The following is a 13,049-nucleotide window of genomic DNA, read 5'->3' as shown; positions in this document are numbered from 1 at the left end:
TGTTTTTACCGCTTTAAATCACCGGGTCCGTTTGTTTTGGAGAGGAAGAAACCTCTGTGGATAATTTGGCTCATGGTAAAAACCTCCCATATGTCTGGATCTTGAGTTATCAGAGAAAAAAGGTGAGCACACATCAGTACATGCTGGGCTAGCAGCCGTCTGTGACGAGCCAAACAGCTTTGGAGAAACACTGATTTGTAACACGAAACTGCTTATTCAGTGTTTTTACTGGTTTAAGTTAACTGATCTGTTTGTTTGGAGAGGAAGAGGTCTCTGTTTAAAATTTCCACAATGAACAATGAACACTGAAGGAATCCTAATTGGGACTTCACGCTTGGCATACAAAATCCTCACTGCTGGACGCCACTACATCTTATACAGTGCTCCTCTAAAGGGAAACTGCACTGAGTTTCAACCAGCTCTGTGTCATCACAGTGTCAGAAGATGAACAGTGTTTGGCTGACCGCCGCCAGCAGATGGGCAGGTAGGGCTGGACGATATAACGACTATGTATGATATATCAATATATTTTCAAACAAGTTATAGATTTATACTACACCGTTTAAATCGATATAGGGTCAAATTGCTTTACATAACGCACACTAGTGTGCATCTCTCCTCTCTCTCACTCTCCGCACAGCTCCACCTCACTCACTCACTCACTCACTCACAAGTTCTCCAGCAACACTCAGAGAGAGACACAGAGCTGCTCCTCTGTTTAATCTGTCTGTTAATTAGTCTACAGTGCGGCATCAGTCTGTTTTTATAAAAGTGCTTGTGACATCTCAAATGTGGCTTTGACTTACAACTGAAAACATGTAGCGCATTTTGTAGAAAATACCAAGCTATCTAGCATGTATTGGCAGTCAGCCTGTAAATGCTGAGATATGAATGTATGTCCATATTGCCTAGCCCTAACAGGTATCTCCTGGCACTGGTGGCAGGAGCTGCACACACGGTGATGACACAGAGCTGCTGCCAATCAGCAAAGTTTCCCTCTAATGCATAACCTTTTCCTCCTATACTCATAAGGAATGTTCCTGGTGACCATTTAAAAAAAAATATATATAATAATATGATGTTTATTCCACAACAGAAGATACTTGATGATCACTAAAATTAGGTGGGAAAAAAAGCAGATGTGTCGGTATTAGTATCGGTGAAATGTGTTGTTACATATTGGATATCGGCAAAAAATCCAATATTGTGCATACGTAGAATTTTTTTTTTAATTCTTTTTGCCTTTTTATGAAACGATTGATGGATTAAAAATTATCAGCAGACAATGAGAATAACTATTAGCCCTATACACTGTTTTATTGCTATTCTGTTGCTTGGGCAGCCTTAGGTCCCTGTGTACTTCCTGTCAGTTACCAAGGACCTTGGTAACCTTTACAGGTAACCTTGGTCAGCTATTTCATTAACAAACATTCCAACAGGACATTTAGAAAGTTTATGTTGTCAAGTTTGAAGCAGTCTATACACACAGGGCATTACATCATGGCATGGACCACATGTGCCACTGTGTAACTTCAACATGTACCATGATGGTGGCTTTATGAATATGTGTAATCTGGATTAGGGGAACAGGATCTTGACTTCATGGTTCATCCGGAAATTCCTGTTCCTCCCAGTTTCCTTTTAGGCAGACCTCTGAGTGGGACTGTGTGTGTGTCAGCGTCCACATCCTGTCCAGCTGAGCAAGCTGAGGCACTAATGTAGCTGCCCTTCCCTCTCTGGACATGAGTGTTACTGTACTTAGTCTTTTATCATAGGGAACTGAATCGCTGTTGGTCGGACAAAACAAGGCATCTTACCACGTCAGCTTGGGATGTTGTGATGGGCAGTTGTGCTACTTTCTGACATTTCACACACTAACCAAACGATGAATCAGTAAGAGAAAATAATCATCAGATTAATTTAATAGCTATTAGTGAATTAATGTGAGACGTAACTTCACCAGCAATCCAATGGTCATGAAGGGCAATGAAAGATGGTACAGATGATCTGAACAGCAGGCTAGGTGCCTCAGGGTTAACCAAAATCAATGATTTTCACACAGTGATCAATATCATGAGTAATTTGCTCTGTTTAATGTCAATGTCTTAGAGATTAAAGAGGAAACAGGACCATCGTAAGACAGCAGGGAGGATGATGATACTATCTGTCTTAAATTTAAGAGTTAAAAGCCAGTGAATGGTCAAACCAGCACATAAATGGTCTTAAAAAATCAATATGTGAAAGCTTGATCTGTCATCTGGAAGCAGCTTCTTAAAAAGAAATGTGACACCCTTCACGACTCTGGCGAGGTGGGAGGTCAGTCTGTGATACTAGAATTTGATACTTCAACCCAAAACTAAATTGAGAAAAAAAGGAAAGGGGAAAAATGCAAAAGTGCAAGCTGGGGAAGTTCCCTTTCTGCTTGTTTCTGACAAAGGATCACATGACCTGGAAGTAATGCCAGGCTCAGCGTACCCCTGCTCACTCCTCCTCAGGGGAGTGGACAAAGAGTCTTTCCCAGGACAATCCTGTAAGAACCCTGCGAATTTATATCTGACATGATATGTTACTACAACAATGAACGGCGCACTGGCATTGTTAGTGTGTAAATGTATGAGTGTTTGTGTTCCTGGCTGTCACACTGCGTCAGTGTCACTGTGTGTGCGGAGGGGTCTACATGTCCACAGCACATTGGGCCAGTGTCCCTGCTGTCCAGATGCCCTGAGTCAAAAACGCAAGCTGAGACAGAAGGTCTGAGTCACAGCACATTGCTCTTCATACAAAAGCTCAGGGCCTGGAGGCAGGCTCGCACAACTTAACCACACACATCTTTAGGCATTATCCCAGCCAAAACACAAGATCCCCGACACATACACACACACGTACACACACATCAGGGTGTCACATATGTTGGCGATGTCTGATTAAGTAATAAATGAACGCTTTTGCTACACTGCGCGTCCATTTGGTTGCTACTTGTTTCGCATTTTGAACTTTGTGCAGGAGCAGATGCTGACTTGATTTCGTATTTGTTACTTTAAAGGGCCACTTCACCAATTTTATAAATCAAATTCAGTTTATGTGACATGCAGAGCCCTGTTAAGCCTCTACTTATCTCAGCCTGAGTTTACAATCTACATATTTATTCCGAAAACTATGGTGTTTATTTTATTGTTTGAGTGTTATTTGGTCGGCCTCCATATATAAAGCATCCTTGGGTCCCTTGAAAAGCACTACAAAAATTCAAGCTATTATTGTCATTATTATTAAGATGAAGGGGTGGGGGCAAACACTGATACAGCGTAGTATCGCAATATTTTGCACGGCAATATTGTTTCAATGCACAAACGCCAAGTATAGATTTTGTACTTATAAAAAACATCAATACTGCAAATACAATTTAAACTTTTGGTAGCCTACTGGTACAATAAAACAGAGTTCCCACACATTTTTATGGACAAAATTCCCAAACTTTTACATGAAGTTTCAAGAACCAATAATATTTTTTTTCTTGCCCCACTTGCCTGGCGTTTTTCAAACATACACATAGTTTCAAACTCCACTTCAACATCATTTTTGCTAGCAGGCATTCATGGAGAGAGAGAGATGGAACGCAGGGAGAAAATGAATAAAGTTGGTGATGGTTAAAATGTTGTCACACATAGACGCATACAAGAGTTGCATTACGTCGTCAGCTGCAGAAAATAATTTTGCCGTTATGTTACATTATGTAGAGGGTTATCAATGGAAGATTACTGTGACAATTTCATTACACACAACAAAATTCCATGACTTTTCCAAGTTTTCCATGACTGGGAACCTTAATAAAATACTTGCTTTTTCAGTCCACTAGATAGCCTACATTTTGCTGCACTTCAAATTACATAAGTTAGATGAATGGTCAAAAACTTTATCTTATTAGATAAAACAGGCGTTGATAAAGTTGTCCTTTGAGGAAATAATTTGAAATAATATACTGCAATAGACCAATGGTCCAAAGACATAATTGTCTGTAGGTGTGAATGTGAGCATGAATGGTTGTCTGTCTCTATGTGTCAGCCCCGTGATAGTCTTGCAACCTGTACAGGGTGTACCCCACCTCTCGCCCAATGTGAGCTGGGATACGCTCCAGCCCCCCTGCGACCCCTCACTGGGTAAGCAGTTACGGAAATTGAACGAATGAGGATGATATTACAATAGATGTTTTCGCAACACTCAGTATATCGCAAAACCTTATAAATCATAATAATACTCAATTGTGGCTTAAGTATTGCGATAATATCATCAGAGTGTCTCTATGTGATTCCCACTCCTGTTAAAATGTGGGCATTTATCAGGCATGGAGAGTCTGATGGGAAATGCTATCAAATAGCATTATGGGAAATGAAGGATCCAGTGCTTTTGCAGCTTGGACCATACTAGGGACTTGAGGTCAGGACATCTCAGCCTCTGATGCATCAATGTAAATCACTGAATTAACCTTCTGAGTGAGAGATACTGACTTTAAACCATAGTTTTTGATCATTGCCTGAACAGCATGGCATCTATTTGCTCTGTCATCCAAATTTATGAAACATAACATGAAAAAGGCAGTTTTTGACAATTAACGTGAGTTTTGGTGAGGTCTGTTTGCAGGTCAAGAGCAATTCCTGGCATTAGGTGCACAGTGACAGGCTTTGCATGTATATAAACGACTGTTTGGCGGAGATTTGGGGGATGATATATGTTTTGCACAGAGGTTTAAAGGTGGAGCTGACAACCTGCTGCCAGCATGTAGCGAACACTTATGTCACACAGTGCACCCATTTGGTTGCTGATTGTTCCGCATTTTGAACTTTGCGCAGCAGCAGATGCTGACTTGATTTCAGAGTTGTCACTTTAAAGGGCCACTTCACCATTTTTACAAATCAATCAAAGTCAGTCTGTCAGCCTCTACTTATCTCAGCCTGAGTGATACATCATATAGATATAGTTAGATATCTCCATGTATGTGAAGCATCCTTGGGTCCCTCGAAAAGCGCTATTAAGATGGAGGCTGTTTCAAACAGTTTTTGAGAATGAATGAGAGGTTTGGTGAGCTCTGTCTCCGGGGCCAAGAGTGAAAGGCTTTGAATATATATTAACAACTGTTTGGCTGTACAGTGGTTAGTGAGTAGCTGGTTATTTGGGGGATGATATGTGTTGTGCACAGGGGTTAAAGGGTGAAGCTGATGACCTGCTGGCTGTGCAGGGTGTTGGTAGTAGGAATGGACCCTGTAGATACATTAATATGATCATAATATGGTGTAGTTTAAGTAGAGGTGGTTGGATGCTTTGTGACATTATTACGTTATGCCTGTCTGTCTCCATCCTCTTATGTCCCTGTGTGTTTTTATCACTTATGTTATAGTGATTCCCCAAAATGCTGAGTCACATCACCTGCTGTTTCCTCAGCCAGGGTCTCACAGGGCTCAGACGTGACTTCACTATCTGATGCAATAGGCGAGCTGATGGATACAGATGGATTTGATGGAAAGGTGATGGTGTTGTTAGAAAGGTGCCTTTGTTGGGGCAGTAAGAGATCCCATCTTTGGATTTGAGACACAGTGTTATGTCACAAGCTAAAAGAAAAAGGGCCATTTCAGCCTGACGTTAGCCATGACACTGCCTTGTTTACATCCCCAATGAGCAGCACGGCAGGACGGGCGGGATGCTGCCCGGCCACGTGTATAGGTTAATTCACCTCACAGGGATGCTGGGAGGACTAAACACCTGAGGTCGCCTCCATTCCTCCACAATAACGACGCCGACCACCATCCCAGCGCCGTGTTTTTATCCAGCTCCATTCAACTCACCTCCTCTGCGTGTTTCCTCAGCGCTTTCTCCCGCTCGTACTGGGTGATGAGCTGCTCGTTGTCCTCCTTCAGCAGCTCCAGCTCCACTTCGTGCTCCTGGTTCTCCGCGAACACCGAGTCCAAGTTCTCCAGCACGGCCACGACCAGCGGCATCAGCTCCTTCACCACGTCCTCGTCGTATTTCCCGATGAGCCTCTCGAACTCGCGGTAGATGGAGTTGGCCAGGCCCGATACCCGCTCAGACATCATCGCTGATGTGCCCGGGTCGTCCTGGTACACAACTCCGTCTTCCAGCTCCATTTTTAGTCCTCTCCCGTTCAGCAAACTGGACCAATGTGGGTTATCCCGCGGTACCCCGCCACTATGAACACCGTTATCCGCTTAACTGAAAGCAGCGTTTCTTCAAATAAACGTAGACATTGAGGACATTACACGGCCGGACTGTTACGATGCGAGAAAGGCTACGTGGATGTCTTCCTCTTTTTCCCTCACTTGTCCCATGCTGCCTTCAAATGCCTTTCCAAAGCTTGTACTCCCCAGCTTTCTTGAAAAACAGAACTCACACAGCTTACTCTGAAGCACTCTGAAGCCCCTAAAATCCCAGAATATATCAGAAAATATACTTATATCATGTGGGAATAAAAAATACACATTTTACAGTTATATATTATGGTATTTTAGCATCCAAACAATTACAGGAAGCCTCATTAACCTCATTAAGAAACAATTACACCTGCAAATCATATTCTAACTATGTAATTTCTCATATTTAGTGAGGCATTAATATTGTTTATGCAGAATAACATGTACATGACGTCACTTGGGAGGTTATATGGAATCACTTTGTTGTTTTCATCCAAGCGGCGTTGAAATTCCGACATTTCCGATGTTCATGAAGGCACCATCACAACAGCTGAGTTGTTGACTAGATCACGTGATGACGTCACATCATGCCAACAACGTAGGGCTCTCAGCACTGACAGATTACTTTGTGCACAGTGTTATTAATGAAATATTTTTAAAGCTTTGTAATATAGAAATTAAAAAAACGACTCAGTGAGAGGTTATGTGAAGAGATGAGGGAATTCAGAGAGTGTAAAAAAAATAATAATAATAATCACATTTGGTTTGAGTAACTGCAAGTGATTCCTTTAAACATGGCAGGCTCATGGGGCACCTTTACCCTGAACCTTAATGTCGTTGCAGCCTTTTATACATTTCATTTTCATCAATTAGCATCTCCAATTGCAATGAAATTCTTACTTTATTTCACGTATTCATTTGTCACCATAATGCAGTGATCCCTAACCTTCTTTCTGTGGGACAAAATGACATATTTTACCAGACTAAGTAGTATATTTTATGTACATCTTATATTCAGTGCAGAACAGCTGAGAAAATGTAAAAGTATAGCACAAATAGTGAGCAGACATTTGTGTAAAATAAGCAATGTGCATGAATTTTGAGATGAGTTTTCCTGATAGTTTTTGGGAACCTCTTCTTTGATTCTCTGTCTTTTTAAACAAACATATATATTTAACAGGTGTCTTTTTGGACAAATCCAGTATTATTTTCTCCCTGACACTTGGCCACTGCTCTATTTGCTCTTTGATTGTGTCAACTGCGTATTTTTCTTCTGCAGGATGAGGCTGTTCAGCAGAGAGTGAAGGCTCTGTGAAGATGATTGTGTTCAGGTCTTCACTGTGTTCTTATCCTGTGAGATTTAAGTTTACATATCAACTTTAAAATGAACACATTTGTCTTCACAGAAATGCATGAAGTGATGGGATAAATGCCTACTGTATATTCTTTTAAAAAGATTTCCTACACCCCTTAAAATCAATGAGGTATCGTGAATCTTTGGCGACCCCTAGTGGAGGACAGGACCCCCAGGTTGGGAGCCACTGCCATAAGGGACTACTTCATGCCTCAGTTTAGATTTGTATTGTGTTAGATTTTCCAGTGTTATTGCAGTATCGCTGTATCACATTATATTGTATAATACTGTGTTAATCAGCTTCAATGGGCTGCATTACAACACAGTCTACTCATGGACTAGAGGTAATGAAATCAAAGGAAACTAGTGACGCACTTCAGTACTGTCATTTATTGTGGTTTCAGCTGAGCAGCAGTACTTTAACACAATGTGTCATTATCAAGCAGTTTCAGACATAGACATACTGTTGGAACAACATACACATAACAACAGCATTCATAATCAGTAGTCTTAAAATGTTACGCCTTTGAACCAACTTGGCCCGGTTTTAACCTAGACATGTTCTCTGATCTGCTAATCACTGGATTCATGATTACTGAGAGACTACAACACCAAAAATGACCAACTATAACAACAAAACATACTAGCATAGATGATGCAAGAACTGAAATGCATAGTGAATAAGACACAGCTTATTAATACTTTATTCAGCAAGGTAAGACTAACCAATAGCAGAGACTATATGTATTAGGTTGTGCTAGCTGTCCTTTAAGCCAGATAATGTCAGCTGTCTGAGCACTTTAATGGACACAAGTAAGAATCTTTGGCTTCAATCACCAAGGATATTGCAACTCTTTATTGGTGCTCTGGCAGCTAATATAAAATCTACGGCAAGAGATTTAGGCTACACTTTTCATTCTCAACTGAACTTTGAACCACATGTCAATAATCTCATTGAATCCTGCCACTTTCACCTACGAAATATGATCAAAATCAACTGTCTTTTCCTGACCTACAAAAGCGTATTCATGCTTTTGTATTTTCTAGCGACTACTGGAACTCACTGTTTACATGCCTCAGGAAATCTTCAGTAGCTTCAACTAGTGCAGAACGCTGCAGCTCGTATTTTAACTAGGACAAATCGTACGTCACATATCACCCCAACGTTAACGCCTGTTGACTTCAGAACTGATTTTAAGATCATTTTATTAACTTTTAATGCTCAGCATGAGTGCTGAGTTATACAGCTGAGCTTCTGACTACCTGTGCTCCAAGTCGTGACCTGAGATCCTCAAGCCTGCCCTAACTAGTCGTCCCTAGATTGCGGTTGGTAACTTAAGGTGACCGGGCCTTTGCCATCAAGGCCCCGAAGCTCTGGAATTCTCTGCCTGAGGGGATTAGGCTGGCTAGCACATTACCTGTTTTTAAATCATAGCTTAAAACATATTTTTAAATGCCTGATATTGTATTACATGCATGCATTTTATGTTGCAGACTGACTTTTTTCTCGCTGTGATTAGGTGACGTCTGTCTGTGAAGTAAGATTTGTCAGCAGTATGGAGGTCTACTGGTCGTTGACAGAGTCTTCTCCTAAGTTAATGATGCGTCTCAGTGCGCTCAGTATCAGTGTATCAGTGTCATTGTCTGTGTCGATCTCTGAGTGGTAGTTCTTCACAGGAAAGATGCAGTACAGTGGAGTACCCAGCGCCACACTCAGGTCCTCCATCTAAATATGAACATTCAACATTTAAGGAATGACAGCAAAGAGCTGATCAAAGGAGATTTTTGTGTAATGTAATGTAAAACAGAATTATATTCCAACTTGAATAACAACTCTCTACAAGGTCAATCACCAAGAGAAACTTACCTGTTTCTTCAGGTACTTGCTCTTATACACGTTCTTTATGTCTTTTTTGACCTCTGGACAACCTTCATCAATTTTGGTGAGAATAGCCACTTCAGGAATTCCTGCCGATACAGAGCAGAATCCAGTTTAATCAAGATAATGTTTGTCAGGTTATTGGATGAAACTTGTGAAACCCAATAACTAACCCTATAACTCTTACCCATGTCTCTGGCTGCCAGTCTGACATCCCTCATCTTTCTCACATGTTCATCACTCAGGATGTTTGATGTCTCAGCAGAGACGACACAAACCAGAACATGAACTCGGTCCTTCAGAGTGGGGTCTCTGTTGTAGTAATTATCATCCTCCGTTATTTTAGAGAGAGGATTGAACTGGAAAAGAATGTGAAATTAAATTTTTAAAAAATCACCTTTGCATGTAAATAGTTTTTACTTTATGATTTTTGTAAAAATTGTGAGTGCTAAACAGATCTCAAAGCTGGATTGATTTACTGAAATATATCCAAAAGAGTTTAATGAATTCAGTATATTTTACAGTGTATCCGTCTTTAATGTGTCCCATCATGGCCAGTTTTATGTCTTCCACAGAAACTCCTGTATTGGTTCCTCTCTCAAGGCCCATGATGTCAGTGAAGGCAAAAGGGTAAAACGTCCCTGGTCCTCCTTTTTGGATTTTGTAAATTTTGTACTGTAACACAGAAAAGTGCAGTTATAAGGACAACAGTGCCACCTATTGAGTGATGGCCATATAGCAGTTTGTGTCTTGCTCATCAGTTTCATCACAACTAGTTGCAACACTGCTGCTGCCTGATCTGTACACTGCAATCCATAAAAAGTAATACAGGCTTCCCTACATGCTAGAAAACTTTCTGCACACTGATGCCCACTGAACACAGCTGGTGACCTTTTAATTTTTTTGGCCCTGCCCCTCAGACAGCTTCAGTCCCCTAGTGACTGCAGTTGTCACTGCAGGTGCATGCAAGAGTTGTTCAAGTTTTACAGTGCTTAAAATACATGACCTTGATTAAAACACATTCAAAAGTGATTCATACTTTTAGGGTGAAGCTGTCGTTAGAGACTGCATCTGCCAAAGCCCGACCAGTGATTCTGCCTTGTGAAACACTGTCAACAGAGTTGATGAAGCTGGACTTGCCAGAACCAGAGGGTCCATGAAGCAGAATTCTGAGCTGTTGGACCTCATCGTTATGAGGCTGATAATTCTTCACAACCTGCAGGTCTCTGTCTTTGTTACTGTTCAATAAAGAAAAGGTTACATTTTACATTTACTTGTTTAAATCAGTTTTGTGTAAACATATGGTATTTTGTGGTTGCTTCACTTTTGCCATCGACACTGGTGACATTAAACTACCATGTTAGTGAGTCTGACAAGAAACACAAAACAACACAACAAAAGGCAGTTTCAACAAATGAGTGTGCTCAGTGTTGGTTTCTGAAAAATGATTAAATCAGAGGAACCACGAGAAAACAGTAAAGAAATCACTCACCCCCATTGTATGTTCCTCCATGGTTCATCAAAAGCTGACAAGTAAAATGTAAAGTTGTTGTAAGGAGTCACATTTAAAGGAATTTTAAGACAAATGAAGAATCTGTTATTTCTGTTGTTATCTGCATATGTTTAAACAATGTTCTGTAATAATTTGAGTGTCTTACTGGGAGAAGGTGGGCGGGGTTTATCAGGTTTGTTTCCCATGGCTACAACAAGATATAAAGGCAACACGTGAACAAGAAACATTATTAAACCTTGATACTTAAAATCAAACAAATTGTTAAAGGAATTTTAAGACAAATGAAGAATGTGTTATTTCTGTCTTTATCTGCATTTGTTTAAACAATGTTCTGTAATAATTTGAGTGTCTTACTGGGAGAAGGTGGGCTGGGTTTGTCAGATCCATTTCCCATGGCTACAACAAGATATAAAGGCAACATGTGAACAATTATTAAAGTGTATTACTTAAAAGCAAAGCAAGGAACTTTTGAGACCCAATCTTTATGAATATTTGTTTATAAGTTCAAACTCAATGTGCTGCATGAGCAAAGTATTCAGTCTTTGATTATATTTAATCAAATTCATTTGAAAAGCAGAAATAAGAAGAGAAAGGGAAAGTAAACAGATAAACTAACAAAAAAACCTGACAAAATGCCTGTAAACAAAAGATTTACAGGCATTTTTCACTTTAACCTGATCAAACTAAAGACAGAAATTTAAAATCAAATAGACCCACTCCATGAATTTACTGATACAGCACTGATATTAAACCATTATAAGAGTTCTACCTCAAAATGACTGCACTCTCTAGTATTTTCTTGTTCTCTCTTCAACTTGTCCATCCTAAGAAAACGTATCTAACATATAAATATAAAACAATCTTACCTCAGCTGTTCTGCCCGAGGAAGGAAGTGGTGATGGTTAACCTCAATTAATGCTCCTGAAATTGAGAAATAAAGCTTTTTATATGGTATTCCAAGTTCCTTTTTATGTCTTTGACAAATGATCTGACAACAGAACCACAGTCTCTGGTAGACAAACTAAAATAGTTAATGATCATGAGTTAACGTTCCTAAGTGAATCGCAAAAAGATGGTTGGTGTATAGGCCTACCTCTGGGTGTGGTTGTTGATGCCGGTTTGGTGTGATACTGATGCGCATTGTCTCAGACCACACAGCTTTGAATGAACATCCTTTCGGTTTCCTTTGGGTCATGTGATCTGAAACAACTTGATCTCCTGGCAGTCCAGTAACAGGCATATAGGAGTTATGTTATACCAGCTCAGTGGCTTAGTGGTAGAGTGTCTGCCTTCAGACTGGAAGGTCGCAGATTCGATCCCCGGTTGGGTCATAGCAAAGGCTATTGATATTGCCATTGCCTTATCTCCTACTCAACATCACGGGTTGGAATTGAGAGGTTAGATCACCACATGATTCCCGAGCACGGCACCGCTGCTGCTCACCGCTCCCTCAGGGGATGGGTCAAATGCAGAGAACAAATTTCACACACTCGGGTGTGTGGCAATTAGTGGAACTTTACTTTATGTGCATTGCACTGCTGATCTTTCAAACAGGGGAAGCTCACTTAAAGTTTACATCATAAAATGTGTCATATTGTAGAGAGGCAGTAACTTATAAAAGGAACATTTAATTGAAGCCGTTTTACAGATTTTCAGATGGGTTTAACACCTGAACTGTGTACAAACGGTGAAAATGAGCTATACAGCTTATGGAAATAAGGAACTTTCCAAAGCGCTGTCTATTACAATGGGGTTTAGCCTTCTAGACATTTCCTCCAATCATCATGCATACACCGAGCGTCCTCTCCCACCTACCGCTCCTTTAGGTCCCAGGGAAGCTGAGCCTCCCTGGAAGTGATGATTTTGTCGCATTTATCCAATGACCGTCTCGCTTTGCTGCGTGAAGAAAACCTGCTCAGCGCTGTCTCATAGGAATGCTTGGAGGCTCCGCGTCCACCGTGCTGACAAGTATGGCAAGCCGTTGTAACATTTAATTGCTAGGCTGGATATATATTGCAGATATCCTTAATTCAATTCTTCCTATTCAAAAATAACATTTCAGATACCCACAACTACATTTTACTAAATAAAAGTGACAAATGACGT

General features: G+C 40.5%; 2 protein-coding genes across 11 annotated transcripts in view; both read right to left on the bottom strand.

Moving 5' to 3' along the window:
• spag9a (sperm associated antigen 9a) overlaps positions 1-6,330 on the bottom strand; it is a 39,794-nt gene extending 33,464 nt beyond the window's left edge. For all 10 annotated transcript variants that reach the window (XM_033645391.2, XM_078161146.1, XM_078161148.1 and 7 more), the window contains exon 1: positions 5,835-6,330. In XM_033645391.2, the coding sequence (XP_033501282.2) occupies positions 5,835-6,134 (300 nt within the window). In that variant the 5' untranslated portion in view covers positions 6,135-6,330. The remainder of the gene's footprint in view (positions 1-5,834) is intronic.
• Positions 6,331-8,991: 2,661 nt separating this feature from the next.
• On the bottom strand, positions 8,992-12,245 carry LOC117268695 (interferon-induced protein 44-like). The gene is made up of 10 exons (XM_078161468.1): positions 12,037-12,245; positions 11,810-11,864; positions 11,298-11,339; positions 11,089-11,130; positions 10,923-10,956; positions 10,470-10,668; positions 9,953-10,105; positions 9,618-9,789; positions 9,419-9,519; positions 8,992-9,277 (listed from the first exon to the last, which is right to left on the bottom strand). Exons 3-10 carry the CDS (start codon positions 11,335-11,337, stop codon positions 9,116-9,118), a joined length of 903 nt encoding a protein of 300 aa, XP_078017594.1. The 5' UTR covers positions 11,338-11,339; positions 11,810-11,864; positions 12,037-12,245; the 3' UTR covers positions 8,992-9,115.
• Between the last annotated feature and the right edge of the window lie 804 nt (positions 12,246-13,049).

Source organism: Epinephelus lanceolatus, chromosome 18 (genome assembly GCF_041903045.1).
Source record: "Epinephelus lanceolatus isolate andai-2023 chromosome 18, ASM4190304v1, whole genome shotgun sequence".
In the NCBI taxonomy this organism is placed as follows: Eukaryota; Metazoa; Chordata; class Actinopteri; order Perciformes; family Serranidae; genus Epinephelus; species Epinephelus lanceolatus.
This window is presented reverse-complemented; position numbering and strand designations above follow the sequence as displayed.

Bases quoted from the DNA above. Each gene is read 5' to 3' on its own strand.
- LOC117268695 (XM_078161468.1), bottom strand. From the start codon at position 11,337: ATGGGAAATGGATCTGACAAACCCAGCCCACCTTCTCCCA. The intron at 10,957-11,088 runs GTAAGACACTCA...TTTACTTGTCAG, and splicing joins ACCCCGCCCACCTTCTCCCA to CTTTTGATGAACCATGGAGG. The intron at 10,106-10,469 runs GTATGAATCACT...TCTGTGTTACAG, and splicing joins ACGACAGCTTCACCCTAAAA to TACAAAATTTACAAAATCCA.